Source organism: Borostomias antarcticus (genome assembly GCF_949987555.1).
Source record: "Borostomias antarcticus genome assembly, chromosome: 10".
Classification (NCBI taxonomy): Eukaryota; Metazoa; Chordata; class Actinopteri; order Stomiiformes; family Stomiidae; genus Borostomias; species Borostomias antarcticus.
In genome coordinates, this window is record NC_140243.1 from 26,758,308 (window position 1) to 26,778,307 (window position 20,000).

General features: G+C 51.2%; 3 protein-coding genes across 3 annotated transcripts in view; all 3 read right to left on the minus strand.

Moving 5' to 3' along the window:
- Window positions 1-4,920: 4,920 nt before the first annotated feature.
- LOC311314356 (uncharacterized protein) lies at window positions 4,921-7,025 on the minus strand (the record flags this gene model as incomplete). The annotated part of the gene is made up of 2 exons (XM_084444693.1): window positions 4,921-6,296; window positions 6,500-7,025. 2 exons carry the CDS (start codon window positions 7,023-7,025, stop codon window positions 4,921-4,923), a joined length of 1,902 nt encoding a protein of 633 aa, XP_084300819.1.
- A 2,598-nt stretch (window positions 7,026-9,623) lies between these two features.
- On the minus strand, window positions 9,624-11,935 carry LOC311314357 (uncharacterized protein; the record flags this gene model as incomplete). Its single annotated transcript, XM_084444694.1, has 2 exons — window positions 9,624-11,262; window positions 11,464-11,935. The coding sequence occupies 2 exons, from the start codon at window positions 11,933-11,935 to the stop codon at window positions 9,878-9,880; spliced, it is 1,857 nt and encodes a 618-aa protein (XP_084300820.1). The 3' UTR covers window positions 9,624-9,877.
- A 2,508-nt stretch (window positions 11,936-14,443) lies between these two features.
- Window positions 14,444-20,000, minus strand: part of megf8 (multiple EGF-like-domains 8) — a 48,525-nt gene continuing 42,968 nt past the window's right edge. The window contains exons 35-39 of the mRNA XM_084444695.1: window positions 19,946-20,000; window positions 17,757-17,927; window positions 17,268-17,398; window positions 16,989-17,121; window positions 14,444-15,998 (exon numbers count right to left, since the gene is read on the minus strand). The exon at window positions 19,946-20,000 is cut by the window's right edge and continues 138 nt beyond it. Of these exons, the coding sequence (XP_084300821.1) occupies window positions 14,490-15,998; window positions 16,989-17,121; window positions 17,268-17,398; window positions 17,757-17,927; window positions 19,946-20,000 (1,999 nt within the window). The 3' untranslated portion in view covers window positions 14,444-14,489. The remainder of the gene's footprint in view (window positions 15,999-16,988; window positions 17,122-17,267; window positions 17,399-17,756; window positions 17,928-19,945) is intronic.

A 20,000-nucleotide genomic window follows, 5' to 3' on the forward strand; every position in this document is an offset into this window, starting at 1 on the left:
CCTGCTGTTGTGTTGAGATCCACGGGGACACAAAATTGATAGGGCTCCTACTGCTTTAGATCCCATAGGCCGCAGGGGTAAGACACTTCTAGAGAGAGCACGACTGATGGCTGAGTCTCTCCAGCGATGTGACCAGTGCACTCAACCCCCCATGTCCAAATCCATGTCTCTATTTCAGTCCACACATCTGTTATTGTCTGATTCTTAAGAAAAACTGCCTGAGCAGAGAATAATGAAATCAAAGCACAACACACACAGTCAACTAGCCCCTGGTCAGAAACACACTGTGTCAATATTAATCTCTCTGGCAGAAAGTCGAAATATGGCATCTGTCACACATCATCTTCCCTCTCTCCTGTCTCTCTCTGTGGCGGGAGGGAGGTTTTGGGGGAGAAAGAGGGGGAAGGTGCTGAGAAGGGGGGATGGAGGGTCGGTGGAGAAGAGAAGCGAAAGTGAAGGTTGGCCTTGGGGCCTACATGCTTCAGTCCAGTTTGTATTAGTGAAGCCTATGAGACCCTTGGCTGACTATAGTTGAAACGTTGAAAAGCATAGACAAAGACATGTATCGGTTATGTTACATCTTTATTGGGAAATCCGTAAGAGGGTTGGGATCAAGGTCTCAGAACTGTGGTAAAGGATCGAGGAGTCTTCACAGCACACGACCCGCCCCACACACTGAGAGGAAATACACCGTGTGATTTCAAATGAACTGGAACTATAAGTCCACTCTCTGCAGCCGAGAGACGAACACCTCCTCGCTAATGAGCACCGATGCCACTGATCCTTCCACAACACCTCCACCATCCTCTACCCTTCAATCACCTGACCTCCTTCCTCCTCTCCTGCCTGTTATCTCCCTCCCACTCCCTTCCTCCTGCTCCTCTCTCCTCCTAGTCCTCCCACTCTCCTCTCTCCCTCTTCCTTCCTTTCTCCTCTGGACCTAGTCTCTCCGAGTCCCTTTCCTCCCCCCTCTCTCCCTCCCTCTCTCTCCCTCCCACCCTCTCTCTACCCCCTCTCTCCCTCTCTCTCCCTCCCACCCTCTCTCTACCCCCTCTTTCCCCTGTGATGAATGAGTCTGTCTGCTGGGTGCAGTTCATATTTACTGAGCAGGGGAGAGCACACTGTCAGTCTCTCTCGCCCTCCGCATCTCTATCCTCTCGCTAAACGGACAGAGGGAGCAAAAGGTTACGGCGGGATGAGAGAGGGAGGGAGGGAGGGAGGGAGGGAGGGAGGGAGGCCGCGGTCAGGGACCCGCAGCGGCGGCCGCGGACGCTGGAGCCGGACAGGCAGTTAGCGTCGCTGGCCGGTCGTAGCGTTAGCACGGCTGGTCTTCCACGGCGGTGTAAGGAGAGTGCGAGGGAGTAGGAGGAGTTGACAGCTCCTCTCGAGGCGGTGATGTTAATGGGATATAAACAGGGTTTTATTCAACTATTTCTGTTCAACTCCCACCCTGTGCTCTCCGTCTGTCTGCCAGCCCTCCTCCCTCAGTTCTCTACGTCTCAGCGTTCTAGCCCCTTCCACGGTGCGAGCCAGTGATTGCTTTTAGGCACATAACTTGTGAGTGAGCGGTAGGAGCTGTTACCAGCTGCAGCTTACCAAAGCCCCCCAAAATACCCGGTTTCATCTCCGCCCACACACCAGTGTGTTCTGGGGAGTCAAACGGGGTGTTTTGACCCGTGTGTTGACCCCTTCATGAATGAGAGGAGTGGATGCGGGCCCGCCGGAGCCCAAAGGGACGGGCCGAGAGCTGCCCCCGAGCCCCGCGGAGCCACGCTCTCTTCCCACACACTGACCTCCGGGGCCAGCGCACGCCAAAGCCACCACACCGTGACCACACCGGTGACACCCAAGCACCAATGCGCACATTGTGTTCCTCTGCCAAATTGACAAAATATAGACAGTAAATACAAGGAAAATTGGATTGCTCAAATTACATCAGAGAAAGAAAATCCCCCCCAACTGGACTCTTATAGGATCCAATATGGGGTAATTCAATTTTCAGACTGCAACCTAAAAGACTACCAACTGTCTGTCAGGGGAACAGATTGAAAATACCTTTGCCATTTGGCTTTGGTATTGGGAGGGATAAATAAATGTTGGGTTTGATGTTTCCATTTGTTGATGATTTGCAGGAGTATCAGCCATAGTGGGGTATCTGTTTTGCACTGATGAAATGTAATGTCATCGTAGACATTCACAGAGAAGACGGGAGCATCATAAAGACATCTGAGGCTGGGGAAGAGACTCACAGGAACACAGAAAAACACAGAGGAGGGGAGGAAAGATTACGCCATTATCATCTGGATATTAGGGAAAATTGGACAAGGGAAGAGGAGGCATTTTTTGAAATGACAAAAATAAGGCCTGACTACATCAAATGTGAATGGTACAACACCTGCTTTCAAAACAGATTGAGACAAATGTAGGCCTGGCTTACAGGTTCTTAAGTGACCTGAGAGCCTAAATAAAGGTGTCCTGGGTGTTACACAGAGTACATTCAGCTGGAGCAATGAAACAGTCCCAAATAGCTGATAATAGAGCACATTTGTGCCTTTCCTTTTGGATAGATACCCATATGGACCTTCTAATATAGAATATTTTTGTTATTAAAGTATGTATTTGTCCATCCTTAGTGCCATCATAGCCAGCAAGCTCCTGCTAGAGCTCATAACTGAGATGGAGAGAGATTTGCCCTCTATTCCCAGAAGCATCCTTTCCACAGCTATGGGCTTCCCCCTGGTGCTCAGGAGAGGAACTGCGCTTCAATCACAGCTCTTCAGGGGCGGAGGAGCAGGGAACTCATCTGGATTAGAGCAGGTCTAGGCTTCAAACTAGGGCACATCCGGCTATTACAACAACAGAGACAATCACTACTCACATCTACGGTATATGCTAGAGTAACACCTTCATCTGAGAGGATGCGTTCTCTGCTGCTTCCCTGGTTGTGTGAACACACAGCTCTATCCGCCCCCAAGCTCAGATTTGTCCATCTTCCTGCCAAACCAATGGAACATTCTAAAAACGTCTACCACACAATCCATCTCAATTTTCAAAATCTATTAACTTTCTTTATGTGGCCTGCCTCCCCTACTGCCCGATCTTTAAAAACCGTGGTTGTTGAACAATTATGATAACTGCAACAGGGGGAACTAGAGGATCCACCCATTCATCTCTCTGCCTCTCCTCCGCACACACATGACGCTGCTAAATGAAAAATGGACACGGTTTAAGAAGTATTGATTCCAGCTTTAAACAAAGGTACACTCAATATTATTTAGCCCTAAATACATCTTTGTTATCTGTGCTGGGGTCGCTGTAACGGTTCGGTCCTCGTAATAAAAATAATAGAGCAATTCCCTCTGAATTGAGGGAGACAGGCTTGTTTGGGCCTTGTCTGAGTGATGCATACCCCGGGCCCTGCTGCTGATGACTGGCCCACACGATCAGGGGAACATTTATCCTGTACTCCGTCATTCATTGTGGCTGAAAGGAATGGTAGACGATATAACAAACTGAATATGAACAAAGAAAATCACAAGTGGCACAGAGATTACACAAAGAAACGTTTTATTCAAAATGGGTTGAACATATTGCACATAAAATGTTGGGCCGTCACATATCAGTGACATGCTGGTCATTCTACATCTCCCATCAAGAAAAAGAGATGTCTATCTTCAATAATGTACAGGCCAATTAAGACAAGAGATTTTGGTCCTCACTTTGCAATGGTATAATTCTAAGATTAGGAACACATTTATTTTCTTGGAGATTTCTATATATAGTTGCTCTGAAGCGAAGCAATGGAAGTCGTCCAACTACTGAAAAGGTCACATCAATAAAAAAAACCGTTGCAGGTAGATTACTATAGATGCAGATAGCAGTGGAATAAAAAATACTCAATTTTAGCTGTAGAATTTGTGAATTTCCATCAAGGGTCTATGTAGGGGCAGACAGATGCTGTCCATAATTACTGGGTTGTAACCGGCTCATAGGCGTTGCCAAGTGGCATCAAACCTTGACAGAAAATCACAAGTTCCACAGCTAAATGGGTTATATTTTAATTAATGGCAAGAAACTACACCCATTTTGTATCTTTGTGGTTTTAATACCAAGGTAGTATTCATCTTCCACCATGTAGTGGAAACAACATTATGATTTGACTAAATTATGATTTGACAATAGATTCTCCTAATCTATTTAGTATCTTTGTATCTTTGAAGACCTTGTCAGCCCTAAATAATGGAAAAAATCTCCACAGTCTAGTTGTTTGATGACATGAAAACGAAGCATTCAGAACATTTCTGATGGAATGTGTCATAGTTAAAAAAACAAAAACAAATATTGCATGGTAGCTTAAATTCATCAGTCGGTTTGAAACGGTCCCATTTGTCATTTATTAGTAGCATATCTCCCACCTGCACGTACAGTCATGTAAGGCTTGTAATGGAAAATTCTGTATTATTAGATATTATTTGAATCCATTTTGATATACTAGACCTTGGTTAGATCTCTTTGAGTGTCTGGTGTTTAGGCCACAGAACGAGCCTCTCATACCTTGGCTAGAGAAAGAATGCTGTGTCCTTTGTAATCGTATGTTTTTGTAGAAGTGACCGTCTCTGCTCGCACCCCAGCCTTGCTCTGTGGACAAAACAGGAATCCGGCTGGACTGAGGGGGGGTGAGAAGAGAGGACCCGGAATCGGCCCAGACACCGAGGTTGCTTTCCATGTATAAATGATTGTTGTGACTTCTCATCAGACCGTACCTCTCACTCTGTGAACTGCTGTGCGCACGAAGCAAGCTGAGTTGAACGGACCTCTTCTGCAGTTGGGCTTTTTGTATTTTCTTGTGGTAATAAACTTTGTTAAACTTAGAATGTTGGCATTCACTCTCTCCTGAACAGGAGAGACGCCAAATAAACCTCACATACACCTGGCCAGATGACCGGTCAAGTGGTGGATCCGAGCGAAGCGGCGTGGGCACCGGGGGCAGGAGTAGGGCTTCTCCCCCGTGTGAGTCCTCACATGGCACTTCAGCTGCCCGGAGAAACGGAAGCCCCGCCCACACTCCGGGCAGTTGTAAGGGCGGAGCCCGCTGTGTAAAGTACTGTGCTTCCTCAGGTCTCCAGAGCAGGTGAAGCGACAGTGACACTCAGGGCATTCGAACGGTTTCTCGCCTCGGTGTCGTCTAATGTGCTTCGTCAGGTCCCCGGACTGAGTAAAGCCGGCGTCGCACTCGGTGCACCTGTATGGTTTCTCACCCGTGTGAGTGCGCTGGTGGTTCTTCAGGTGCTCGAGCCGGATGAAGCTCTTCTCACACACGCTGCAGTGGTACGGCCGCTCGCCGCTGTGACTGCGCAGGTGGCTCTTCAACACCCCGCCCGTGCTGACTCGGAGTCCGCACTCCGCGCACTGGTGGCCCTTATTGTGGATCTTCATGTGGCGTTTCAGGTTCCTCTGGAGAGAGAAGTGTTTTCCGCACAAGGCGCAGCGAAAGGAGCTGTCCTGTTTGAAGTGGGTCTGCCGGTGGCCGGCGAGACTCGACCGGAAGCTGAAGCGCTTCCCGCATTCGCTGCAGCAGAACGGTTTCTCGCCCGTGTGAGTGGTCATGTGACTCCGGAGCTGAGACGGCCTGGGGAAGGCCTTGGCGCACACCTGGCATTTGTGCGGCTTGACCCCCGAGTGTATCAGCATGTGTTTACTGAAACCGCTGCTCTCGGAGAAGCTCTTGCCGCAGTCTTTACAGACGTAGGGCTTCTCACCAGTGTGCGTGCGCATGTGCACGGCCAGGCTCCGAGTGTTGCACACGATCTTGCCGCATTCGGAGCACGGCACGCCGGTATCCAGGCAGACGGGACCGTCGCCGGGCTTAGCGTCGCCGGGTTCGTCGCACCTGTGCTGCCCCTGGCCCCACGTGGTCTTGAAGCTCTTCCCACAGTCCGCACAGCTGAGGTGTCCTTTAGCGCACGTGACGGCCATTTTGTGCCAACGCTTGCAGTGCCTCTCCAGGTTGCCGAGGTACTGGAAGCTGCGGGCGCAGGTGGGGCAGGGGTGGCGTCTCCGGGGCGGGGCGGAGGGGTGCGCCTGGCGCGTGTGGATGGAGAGCTGCCGGGAGGTGTGGAAGCTCAGGCTGCAGTGGGGACAGCTAAACGAGGGGAGACTTCTGGACTGAAGCGATTGGCTTTTAAGCATGTTCTGGTACTGGTGTGGGTGGGCATACTTGAAGTGCTGCTCCTGGAAGGTGTGGTCGGTGAAGGAGATGGTGCAGTGTGGACAAGGGAAGACCTGAGAAGAAGAGACTGACAAGGACAGAAGGTAGTGGGGAGGAGAAGAGAAGGGAAAATTGAAATCAAAATAATAATATATTAACATCTGGCATACTCCTCGATACAGGGTAGGCAGACGATGGTATATAGGACATCAGTGATATGTCTATGATGTACATAATCTCATCACAGTAGTTTTCCGATGCTGTTGTGGAGGTGGGTCCCGGGGCTACTACCTTCATTTCCCTCCGAATCCCTCCTGACATCAACCAGCTCTTCTGGGTTCTCCTCGAGGTCTCTCTTCTCCACCGGGCTATCCTCCTCACCATCTCTGTCCTCCTCACCATCTCTGTCCTCCTCACCATCTCTGTCCTCCTCACCATCTCTATCCTCCTCACCATCTCTGTCCTCCTCCAAACACGGCTCTGTTTCTATCTTAAGCGTCACTACAGGGAATGCAGAGTCAGATTCAGCCTTTATCTTCACAGTTCCTTGGTCAATGTCCTTTTCCAACTTGGTTACAACCGCAGTGTCTAGGTGATGGTTTGAAATACTACTCTCAGTTAAGTCCTGCACTTCAACATCGATCGGTTCTTCTTTGACTTGTATGGATTTGAGACAAACCCCATTAGTGCTGGCTTGAATATTGTCCACTTGATCACCTTCACAATCCGACTGTGGTTCATACTTGACTTTGGCTTCGAGTTCTTCTGCGTCTTTGCGCAGTTGGGTCCTCTTGGGTTTCTTGTGGACAGGTTCCATCTTGTTGACAGGGGTGTCCTAATCTTTCATCATCAGCTATCTACCTAGCATTGAATAGAAACGATTAAAATAGCTTCATCACAAAGGAGGTTGCCATCCATATCTAGATATAAAACAGTTGTATGTCGCCTCTTAACTGGCAGGCTTACTGTACTGACATGCTATCATGGATGTATTGAACTGGGTCTATACTCTGGCTAGCGTACGAGGACCATGGAGATAACGTTAGCTAGCTAGCTAACAGAAGTCTAGCTTAGTCTCAGTATCCCGGTTGAAGCAACTGCTACAACGTTAGATGCATTTGGTTTCACGTCAGATAGGCTCATACAGGTTCATACCCTCCCTTAGCGAGTTCTTTCCCACCGTAAACGTGAGCAGGACGGACAGGCAGTGGACTCACAAGCCCATACGCTTCGCTCAACTAGAAACTGAGGACGTGCGTCCGATTTCCTCGATTCAAGTGGGTGGAAGAAATGAGTGAAAACACCAAAAACTGCATTGCAGAAGCCAGAATCAATCCAAAGTCTTTAGGGCGCACGTTTCTACAGGTTTCTACCTCTTCTTTTGGTTTCCGGCAGGCTAGACGCCGACGTGGCGTATTGCTGCCTTTCCCTGGCCAGACACGGTACTACACCATTACTACACCCTCCCAGACCCTAACACGGTACTACACCCCTCCCAGACCCTCACACGGTACTACACCCTCCCAGTCCCTCACACGGTACTACACCCCTCCCAGCCCCTCACACGGTACTACACCCCTCCCAGCCCCTCACACGGTACTACACCCCTCCCAGCCCCTCACACGGTACTACACCCCTCCCAGCCCCTCACACGGTACTACACCCCTCCCAGACCCTCACACGGTACTACACCCCTCCCAGACCCTCACACGGTACTACACCCCTCCCAGCCCCTCACACGGTACTACACCCCTCCCAGCCCCTCACACGGTACTACACCCCTCCCAGCCCCACACGGTACTACACCTTTCCCAGACCCTCACACGGTACTACACCCCTCCCAGCCCCTCACACGGTACTACACCCCTCCCAGCCCCTCACACGGTACTACACCCCTCCCAGACACGGTACTACACCCCTCCCAGACACGGTACTACACCCCTCCCAGCCCCTCACACACGGTACTACACCCCTCCCAGCCCCTCACACGGTACTACACCCCTCCCAGACCCTCACACGGTACTACACCCCTCCCAGCCCCTCACACGGTACTACACCCCTCCCAGCCCCTCACACGGTACTACACCCCTCCCAGACCCTCACACGGTACTACACCCCTCCCAGACCCTCACACGGTACTACACCATTACTACACCCCTCCCAGCCCCTCACACGGTACTACACCCCTCCCAGCCCCTCACACGGTACTACACCATTACTACACCCTCCCAGCCCCTCACACGGTACTACACCCCTCCCAGACCCTCACACGGTACTACACCCCTCCCAGACCCTCACACGGTACTACACCATTACTACACCCCTCCCAGCCCCTCACACAGCCTGTACGAACATAAAGCCTCCCCACCTCATACTGGGGCCTCCCATGGCCCAAAAGGACCCTGAGACACAACGGGCTCCCCCACCCTCACCACATGAGCACACATATCAGCCCTCTCCCTCCTGTACCCCCCCCCCCCCCAGCTACACAGACCCATAGACAGACCATCCACATGTTTCCCCATCCGGGCCAGGTTTGAACCAATCCAAAGCAGTGGACACATCACGTGATCACCTGGACTCGCTCGGTGTCGCGGTGATAGTGGTCCCTGGACCCGTTAGTCCACGCATCACGGGATCCACATTTCTAGACCACCCGTCACATACCCGTGACAAGCCGTCAAATCATCCATGGGCCAAATCTGGAAGTTGTCGATGCAGCACCAATCCGCCGATATATTCGAGTTAAAAAAACGAACAGTAACTGGGAACTGAGCTTTACCGTCCATAGCTGTAAGCAAGCAACCCCTTCTAGCCACGACCCGAGATGAATAGGCTTGTGATGACAACACCTCTTGTATCACCAATTTAGATCAGTAGGCTAAAAGTACTTTTAAATAATTTATTAATGCTTCATAATAATGACTGCTTACAATTTATTTTTTTATTTTCTTTACCCCCACTCATTGCATATAGGGGGATAGGGTGTATTCACAGTTGAGGAGAAGGGGGCTGTGGAAAGTGTTACAATATCACTTTTTTGACATCCTATCAATCGCACTGACATGTATTGACTTGTATTTTACACCGTTGACATCAATGGCTTCTTATAATATTTTCAAAATAATATCGGGACACAATTCATTGTAATTTCATGTGACATCAAACAATTCAATTAAAATAAGTCTTATTAGTGTGGTGCTCACAGGTGTGATGAGAATTAGAACCATTTGAGTCCACTTTGGTCTACCATCAGTATATCTTCTCAATATTTTTGCCATCAGGTTGATACACTCAGAATACTTGCAATTTGTCAAACCTAAAACAAATCTACATGCAGTCAGGGGTGGGGTGGGGGTGCTAACAGAGATTTTTGATTTCTCTGCATGAGAATTGTTGTGTGTGGCGTGAGAGCGTGAGAAGAGGCTGAAATGCGTGTGTCTCACGCTCAATACGTGAGACCTGGCAACCCTGTGACTGGTAGGTCCCACCGCATTGTTCTAGTTAAATAACGCCCTGGAGCTATGGAGGCGTGTGGCACACATAGTGATGTGACAGCTTGACCGCCCTTCCTGGCCCCAAACAAACACACAACCCTGGGCAATGTAAAGTGATTCAGTTTGAGAAATAAGCCACCTAACATAACAGATCCGTCAGCGTCCCCGTCTCTCAGGTGCACCTGGTCAGGTGACAGGACAGGTGGTGTGAGCGGGCGAAGCGCCGGTGGCAGCAGGGACAGGAGTAGGGCTTCTCACCCGTGTGAGTGGCCATGTGGCTCTTCAGGTGGCCGGACAAACGGAAGCCCTTCCCGCATTCCTGACACGTGTAGGGCCGTAGATCCGTGTGACTCCTGCTGTGCTTCACCAGGTCACCGGAGGCCGTGAAGCGGCGGTGGCAGTCGGGGCATTCGAAGGGCTTCACCCCCGCGTGGATCCTCTTGTGTCTGACCAGGTCCCCGGACTGAACGAAGCTCTTGTCGCACTCGGTGCACTTGTAGGGCTTCTCGCCGGTGTGAGTGCGCTGGTGGTTCTTCAGGTGCTCGCTGCGGATGAACTGTTTGCCGCACACGGTGCAGTGGTACGGCCGCTCCCCTGTGTGCGTGCGCATGTGGTCCTTCAGCGACGCCGCGTTCACCGCCTTCAGTCCGCACTCGCTACAATGGTGGTCCTTTTGATTGCGGTGGAGTTTCAGGTGAAGCTTCAGGTTGCTGCTGCGAGAGAAGTCTTTCCCGCAAACGGTACAGTGAAAGGGCTGCTCGCCGGTGTGGGTCCTCAGGTGGGAGGTCAGCGACGTCTTCAGGCCAAACCTCTTCCCGCATTCGGGACAGGAGTACGCTTTCTCGCCCGAGTGGGTGGTCATGTGGGATCGGAGGTGTCCTGTCCGAGCGAAGGTCTTTGCACACACCTGGCATTTGTGCGACTTGACCCCCGAGTGTATCAGCATGTGTTTACGTAAAGAGCTGCCATCGGAGAAGCTCTTGCCACAGTCTTTACAGACGTAGGGCTTCTCGCCAGTGTGCGTGTGCATGTGCACGGCCAGGCTCTGGGCTCCGTGCAGAATCTTGCCGCATTCGGAGCACGGCACGCCGGTATCCAGGCAGACGGGACCGTCGCCGGGCTTAGCGTCGCCGGGTTCGTCGCACCTGTGCTGCCCCTGGCCCCACGTGGTCTTGAAGCTCTTCCCACAGTCCGCACAGCTGAGGTGTCCTTTAGCGCACGTGACGGCCATTTTGTGCCAACGCTTGCAGTGCCTCTCCAGGTTGCCGAGGTACTGGAAGCTGCGGGCGCAGGTGGGGCAGGGGTGGCGTCTCCGGGGCGGGGCGGAGGGGTGCGCCTGGCGCGTGTGGATGGTGAGCTGCCGGGAGGTGTGGAAGCTCAGGCTGCAGTGAGGACAGCTAAGCGAGGGGGAGAGGTAGGATTTTGAGTTTGAGAAGTGTCTTTTCAGCAGAGCGTGGTACTGTCTCTGGTGGTTCCACTTCATATGCCTCTCCAAGCCAGACCATTTGGTAAACGAAACGGTGCATTCTGGGCAAGGAAAGAATTGAGCAGAGGAGACTTGGACAGACAAGGATAGAGGGGTGGGAGGGAGGTACGGGAGGGAGAGGGGTGGAAGGGAGGTACGGGAGGGAGGGGGGGGGGTGAAGAATACAAAGGAAGGAGAACGGAGAGGGTTGTGGTTAAAACCGAGGTCATTAGCCCTACACTTTGCTCATTCTTTATAAAAGTAATTAATAGATTACGTGCAGGGTGTCTTACCTCCATTGTCCTCTGCACGCATCCAGGTATCAATGTCCTGAGCAGAATCCTCCACTTCAGCACCACTTTCCTCCTTTATGCACAGATCCGTTTCTCTCTTGACCTCCATCTCGTGGAAGTCAGGTTCAGTATCAGAGCTCTTCTCATCCTTGACATCTCCAGGGCTGATGTGCACTTGGTCCTGTTCTGATTTGGATATGATGGCCACCGAATCATTCAGGGGTACTTCGGTATGATGATTTGAACCAGCTTCCTCACTGGTTTCATGCAGTTCAAACTCGGTTAGTTCCTCTTTGATTTGGACATTGATCAGTCCATTGGTGCTGCCTGCTGCAGTCATGTTGTCCTCCGACTCTTCTCCATAACCAGCCGGCTGTTCTGGCTCAGTCTTCACTCTGACCAGGCTTCCACCCTTCCTAGTCCACTTGGTTGGATTGTGCACAGCTTGCTTTTTCACAGATTTGATCTCCATCTTGTCGAAAGCTAAGGGCACCAAATAATGTCTTCAGGCCGTCTTATTTTGTCCTCTCTGTTGAGAGATCCCCGCAGATCTCCTCCTCCTGGAGATGCAAACCGTCCTGCTAGATCTGACTCCTGCCATTAACAAACACTCTCGATTGAGCAGCTCAGAGTAGCTCTCTAGCTTTATTCGGGTGGTTTTACACGTGACACTAAAACCAAAAACTGATGGTTCAGCAAGATGCCATGAATTATTCTGTCTAGCTTGGTAGCTTAGCCACAACAGCTGCTTTCCATGGACGTAACGTACCCTATTAAAAGACCTGTTTACGGCAAGAACTGGCTGCACTTCCGGATGATGTCAGGAGACGCAACCAATCAGAACGCAATCCCTGGGTACGCAAATATGTCAGAGGCTGGTGATTGGTTCAGTGCTGATACCTCCATGGTTCAGTGAGGCAGTGTGTATGTACTGTACTATGTACTGTACTATGTACTGTACTTCACTTTATTTTTCTCAAAATAAAACGGTGGCAGAGGAGCAGAATTCACCAGCGACACACTTAGTAAGACTGCTTATGATGTGGCTCAGGCATGAATGTATTAGGTCACAACATATTTTAGCTGTAAAATTGCTGCTCTGTAGGTCTAGTGGAATGGAAAGACAATGTAATAGCTAGAAGTATACGTGAAAATAGGCTTATAATGTGTTATATTCTATGCTACACATAAACGTATACCTGAGTGAACTTATAAAGTTATACTACCAATGAAAACACGGAGAGGCTTTCAAGTAACATCTGCTTTAGTTCGACGAACTCCGGGATCTGCAGTCATGAGCAATCGATACAGAGCATTAGACCAACTTCGTAGAGCACCGAGTGCCTCTATACAATCGAGCACATAATGACTCTTTTACTGCTTTTTTCTGTTCTATTAATACATCCATGTTTTACTCACACACAAAACATGGTGGTCATCTTTCATACTTTATTGTCGCCGACTCATCACCAGGACAGAGATTGGGGCACACAACCGTTTTCTGTACACCACTGTTCCCTTCTTAGAAAATATAACATAACGAATTAATGTACAAAACAAAATAAGAAAGTGTGTTAAAAATCAAAGAAACGGCAAAGCAAGACAAGAACAAGGTAGGTAACCATAATCCACTAATTTGCTTCCACACAGTGCAAAATGAAAAAAGAACAAAAACAAAATAACATCAAAACCAAACAAAAGCAACACAAACTCACTTTATACATTTTCCCATCATGTGTGATTTTCTTTCTTTTACATATCTCTCGCCAGGAGGACACCCTTCTTTTATTCCTTTCTCATTTAAATCAGAATACATTAACATGATCATTTCCAAAATATCTCCCCAAGATCTCTCTTCCAAAATGTCACTAGTTCTTCTCATGATTTTGCTTGAAGACCAAGCAAGAGTTAATTAGATGTTAGCGTCTCCCTGGCTGATATAATCATCCCTGTCAGACAGCTGCAGAGAAAGAGTCCAGCAAAACATGGTGAAGCATGATCAGACATTTCCTAGCGATAGAATGGGATCCAACGCTGAGACATGACAGCAGGCCTACAGCACATCCACACCCCTCATGTCTGCTATGAGCTCCATACAAACAGCATGGGTTCTTTTGTATTGACAACATTGTAATTGTAGCAGGAGGGACTGTAGGTTGATATCACTGAAAGTAGATCCATTATTAGCAACAAACAAATTCACGTTAGTGACAGATGAGATATGTAATACATACTGTAGCCAGTCCTCCGTAAGCTGCACAATACCGTAACAACCAGCAGCGTACGCCTGCTGACTCATAAACAAGGCAAGAATAAGTGAAGGCAGATGAGCAACAAATACAACATCAACAGTGAATGAACAGGGCATGTGAATGAAATGCAAATATTCAGGACTTAATATAGACGTGTAGCTTTAAAACCTGCCATATATTAAGTTACAATTAATACTGTATCACTCAACTATAAAAACGGTTTGACAAACAAATATCACTTTTTTTTTTCTTTTTTTCTCAACAACAATCTAATTTTGCACATTCAGGTGAACTGCTCCCACTGTCTCTTGTTCCAAATGGCAATTTGGATTGTCACTTTTTGGGTCTAAAGCACATGTTGGTTCCAATGCAAGCAGGTATCCTCCATACTTCCACTGGTTATTCCAAAAACAACAGTCCAGCAAAAGTGTGTGTGTGACCGGACCATGGACTGCACTCACACCTCCATAGCAACCACGCTGGCAGGATGCCAACACCCCAAGTGATACACAGCAGCTGTAGTGCATTCTAGACACAGCTGGCTTGGTCATGTGAAGCATTGAAATATAGCAATTTATATATTCCAATTAAAGACACTCAAGTAAATATACAGCCTATGTACAGGTTCATGTTCAACTGCCTCTTTATACTGTACATTACTCTTTTCTTATTGGCCGCTTTCTTTGACTCAGCCATCCGTCTTCCTCCCTTTTAGCATATTGCTCCTTTCAGACTATTAATCTTCCTTTATCCACCTTCCACCCCCCCCCTCCTCTACATGGCCATAGTGGTGAGGTGCTGGTGCCCTAGCAGACCCTTGCGCCCCCCGCCCGCCCCGGGGTGACCCCCCCCGTTGCCGTGGCCGCAGTACTCCTGCAGGTTCTGCCGCAGGGTGACGAGGGCGGAGCCCAGGCAGGCGCGGTTGGGGGCCAGGATGCCCCCCGGCAGCTGGATGAGCACGGTGGCCACGCCCGCCATGCCGTCATCCGTGGGCTCCAGGGTGATGGGCCCCACCTTGAAGGAGGAGTAGGAGAAGCCCATGAGCTGGGAGAGGAAGGGGTCGGAGCGGCAGAAGTGCTGGTAGCCGCTGTGGGAGGACGGGTGGTGGTGGTGGTGCGAGGCCGGGGTGCCGGCCGTGGTGGCGGCGTAGTGGTGGGTGTTGAGGTAGTGCAGGGGCAGGTGCTGGCCGCTGTTGACCCCTCCGCCCAGCGTGAGGTGGTGGTGGTGGTGGGCGATGGGCCCGGAGGCCGGGTCGTGTTTGTAGGAGACCACCCCCGCCCGGCCCCTCTGCCCCACCACCACCCCCCCCAGCTTGCCGGTGCGAGCGTGGGCCAGGGACACGGCGCTGCCCCCCACCCCTCCGCCCCCGGCCGAGGGCAGGTAGATGAGCTGGGGCTCCTCGGGCTCCAGGAAGACGGTGAGCTTGGCGAACGGCCGCGACGCCATCTTGGTCATCTCCTGGATGTGGCGCCTCTGCTCGCGGCGGAAGTCCAGGAACTGCTTGACCTTCCAGAGGAGGACGCAGACGGACAGGAAGAGGAAGAAGCAGGAGAAGAAGACGGAGAAGAAGACGAAGAGGTCGATGTGCGCCTGGTCCTGGCGGAGCGAGAGCAGCCCCTGGGACTCGCCGCCCTTCTCCTCCGTGCCCACCCCCCGCAGGGCGATGTAGAAGCGGCTGGACTTGAGGGAGTGCACCTCGTGCGGGAAGGTGATGACCACGCGGTCGCGCACGCCGCGCACCACCAGCACCGTCTGGGGCTTCCACACCGTGATGTAGGAGATGAGCCCCTCGGCGCGCGCCTCCCTCACCTCCCGCTCCGCCCCCGGGGGCTTGGCCTGCAGCTGCAGCGGGTTGCCGGGCAACATGGGGCCGCCGCCGCCACCGGACGAGGAGTTGGCATACACCTTCATGGGGGAGGGGGGCGGCTCCTTGTCCCCGCCGCCGCCGCCCCGGGCCGCCAGCTCGTCCTCGATCTTGATGACGTGGACGCCCGTCTGGCGGTCCACCTCCACGATGAAGGTGTCGTGGGAGTTGGAGACGTAGACCTCCACCTCGCCGTAGGTCACGTCGATGGTGACCCGGATGTCCACGTTGGTGAACTTGGGCTGGGCGGAGAAGTAGACGGTGCGCCCCCGGGGGAGGCTGCGGACCGAGGGGAGGTGGTAGCAGCTGTTCTGGGAGGTGGGGTCGAAGCAGGCGCCCACGTTGTCCACGTTCAGCTGCCGGTAGCACTGGCGCCCGTTCACAGGCGTGCCGTTGAAGGATTCTTTACACTTGGCACACTGGGAGGGAGGAAGAGGGAGGGAGAGAGAGAGACAGAGAGAGACAGAGAGAGAGAGGGAGAGAGACAGAGAGAGACAGAGAGAGAGAGAGAGAGACAGACAGAGAGAGACAGACAGAGAGAGACAGAGAGAGAGAGGGAGAGAGACAGAGAGAGAGAGAGAGATCTAATGCACCTGTCAACAAACCCAGGGTGTCACATGAACCTGTAGTAACTTGCAGTTAACGGCCTGAATGTTGTCATGGCTCAGTCTAAAGCCGTTTGTGGGCTGAATAATTTGCCCTCCAACGACTGTGTACCCTGGGGAGGGGCGGGGCTTCCCTCTCCCCCTGGTGACACCTGAGAAGGACAAGCGAACCATTCATACCGTCTGGCATAGCCGGTTGGGGAGTGTTCTCACACACCGCACAGAAAGGGGAAAACTCATGAAGAATTATCATTCAAAGTTTCTGTAAATATGACATTGAGTGCTTTTAATGACTATTTTTAGTTGAATTATTATAGGCTTATTTCACAGGTAGTATTTTAAGAATGTTTTATTTGAGAGTTTTACAAAGTTTTGCATGGAGCAGACCAATTGCAAATGTCTAATTCCTTTGTCCTCCAAGGCTGTGAGTATCTGACGACACAATAGATTCTGGCACCACACTGGTATAGAAGACATCTACATAGATGTCAGACATACCTGTAGTCTGTAGCAGTCTTTCTGTCTGAGATACCTGTAGTCTGTAGCAGTCTTTCTGTCTGAGATACCTGTAGTCTGTAGCAGTCTTTCTGTGTGAGATACCTGTAGTCTGTAGCAGTCTTTCTGTCTGAGATACCTGTAGTCTGTAGCAGTCTTTCTGTCTGAGATACCTGTAGTCTGTAGCAGTCTTTCTGTATGAGATACCTGTAGTCTGTCGCAGTCTTTCTGTCTGAGATACCTGTAGTCTGTAGCAGTCTTTCTGTCTGAGATACCTGTAGTCTGTAGCAGTCTTTCTGTGTGAGATACCTGTAGTCTGTAGCAGTCTTTCCTGTCGCTCTGTGGACTGCTGAGGCAGGCGGCGGTCTCCGTGTTGTTCTGGCAGGGGCAGCCGGTACCGTCGTGTTCGTTACAGGTGTCCGCATGGCCGTTACACTGACACCTGCAGGCGGGAGGTGCAAACAGCACTTTTAGCTTTTCGGCCTCCTCTAAACCCCCCCCCTCCCCCAACTCCTCTTAGACGAGCAGCGCCTCTGTTCTGTCTGACGCGGCGGCGTAGTGCCGTCCCGCCGGGAACCCGCCACTCACTTGTCACACTTCCCCTGGAGCAGGAAGTAGCCGCCGAGGCAGCTCTCGCACTTGTCCCCCACGCTGTTGTTCTGACAGCTCACGCACACCGCGCCGTCCTCCGCCGGGCCCTCCGACACCCACTGCACCATCTGCCAGAGGGGGCGAGGGGGAGAAGCCGACCGGCCATGTCATGTGATCAGAGACTGTGCACCCTTACCAATCACCGTGAGACGATGGAGGACGTGATGAGGCGCAGAGCAGGAGGTCATAACCTTTATTTACTTATTTTTTAATTTATTTAGTTTCTCGGGAATACAACTGAAGGTTAGGCCCTCATTTTCAATGTAGCCGATGTATGAGTTGGAAGAACAAGTAGAGACACTACAAGCGCTAAATACATGATGTCACATGACATGGTATCAAGAGAGATTTTGTTTCCGCTCTAGACCGCCCAGCCGTACGCACTCGAACCCGAACGCCCGGACGCGGCGGACGCTGCTGACTCACCCTGTCGGGGTCCAGGGGGTGGTTCGGCGGGTCGTCCGTGGCCCTCTTGAGCTGGTCCCGGGACAGACACACGGCGCTGTTCCCCCGGCAGAACTCCCGGCAGGACCGGCAGGTCCCCCCGCCCACGGCCGAGCCCACAAACAGGGGCTTGCACTTCTCGCAGTGGGGGCCCTGGAGAGCGGTCAGGGGTTAGACAGCTGTAGCTCGGACGTCAGGGATAACGGCCTGGGTTACCAGCTCAGTGGCCTTTTGGTTAGAGCAGGGGTGTCAAACTCTGGCCCGCGGGCCAAATTTGGCCCGCTGTGTAACTATATTTGGCCCGCGAGGCAATACCAAATGACTACTAGAGCTGGCCCGCCAGTATTATACAGCGCATTCACCGCTAATACTACAAATCCCATAATGCTCTGCTGTTGTTTTGGCGCGTCAATCAAGACAGGACCCAGAAACGCCCTCTCTTCTGTGACAGTAGTCATAGCAATCTCATACTACAACTGTAACCGTGTTACCCCTTCTTAAAAATGGCGAAAAGAAAGGCAGAAAACAGAAGCTTTACGTTATGTAACGTCTCACTGTGATAGAGACACCTGTGTTGACCTAGCCGGCCGCTGTGTTTGCTCTGTTCCTGTTCATTCAATCCTGCCGGCCTGTCCGCCTGGCTGTCTGTCTGCATGCCGGCTGTCTGTCTGTCTGCCTGGCTGTCTGTCTGCATGCCGGCTGTCTGTCTGTCTGTCTGCCTGGCTGTAGGACAGTCAGGGTTTTACAAGCTTCTCTACTGAGCAGATGGAGCACCAACCCTTGTGTCTGAGGGCGTATTCACATATGTTAGTGCACACCATTGATGCGCACCAAAAGCGAAAGTGATAAGTGCATATTCAATGTTAAAGCAAAACTTGTTTGGGTCCATATTAAAATTTTCATTTGTTCAATGTTGGCCCGCGACTTTGTTCAAGTTTTAAATTTTGGCCCACTGTGTATTTGAGTTTGACACCCCTGGGTTAGAGTGTCCGTCCTGAGACTTGGAGGTCGTGAGTTCGATCCCCTGGTACCCAGTGCCTCCCTGCTTGGCACTCAGCATCAAGGGTTGGAATTGGGGGGTTACATCACCAAATGATTCCCGAGCGCGGCACCGCTGCTCCCCCAGGGGATGATGGGTCAAACGCGGAGAACACATTTCACACACTCAGGTGTGTGACAATCATTGTGACTTCAACTTTACAGGGCGACCAGTCAAAGAGGGACACGTAGATATCAAACAGTTCCTCACACATGTTGTGGAGTGAGATGAGATAATTCAATTTAGTGAGCAACAGAAGTTGAACAATGAGAGAAAGAGTGGCGTTGTGTGTGTACGTGTGTGTGTGTGTTTGTTGGCACATTGTCTCCCCACTCACCATGGTGCTGTTGTGTGTGTACGTGTGTGTGTGTGTGTGTGTGTGTGTGTGTTCCTCACTCACGGTGGTTTTGTTGTGTGTGTGTGTATTCCTCACTCACCATGGTGTTTTTGTGTGTGTGTGTGTTGTCCTCACTCACCATGGTGTTGTGTGTGTGTGTGTGTGTTGTCCTCACTCACCATGGTGTTGTTGTGTGTGTATGTGTGTGTGTTCCTCACTCACCATGGTGTTGTGTGTGTGTGTGTGTGTGTGTTCCTCACTCACCATGGTTTTGTTGTGTGTGTGTGTGTGTGTTGTCCTCACTCACCATGGTGTTGTTGTGTGTGTGTGTGTGTTCCTCACTCACCATGGTGTTGTGTGTACGTGTGTGTGTGTGTGAGTGTGTTCCTCACTCACCATGGTGTTGTTGTGTGTGTACGTGTGTATGTGTGTGTGTGTGTGTGAGAGAGTGTGTGTGTTCCTCACTCACCATGGTGTTGTTGTGTGTACGTGTGTGTGTGTGTGTGTGTGTGTGTGTGTGAGTGTGTGTGTGTTCCTCACTCACCATGGTGTTGTTGTGTGTGTGTGTGTGAGTGTGTGTGTTCCTCACTCACCATGGTGTTGTTGTGTGTACGTGTGTGTGTGTGTGTGTGTGCATGTGTGTGTGTGTGTGAGAGAGTGTGTGTTCTCACCATGGTGTTGTTGTGTGTACGTGTGTGTGTGTGTGTGTGTGTGAGAGTGTGTGTGTGTGTGTATGTGTGTGTGTGTGTGTGTGTGAGTGTGTGTGTGTGTGTGTGTGTGTGTGTGTGTTCTCACCATGGTGTTGTTGTGGCATTCCAGACACTCGTCAGGCCGGGAGACGTCGGCACAG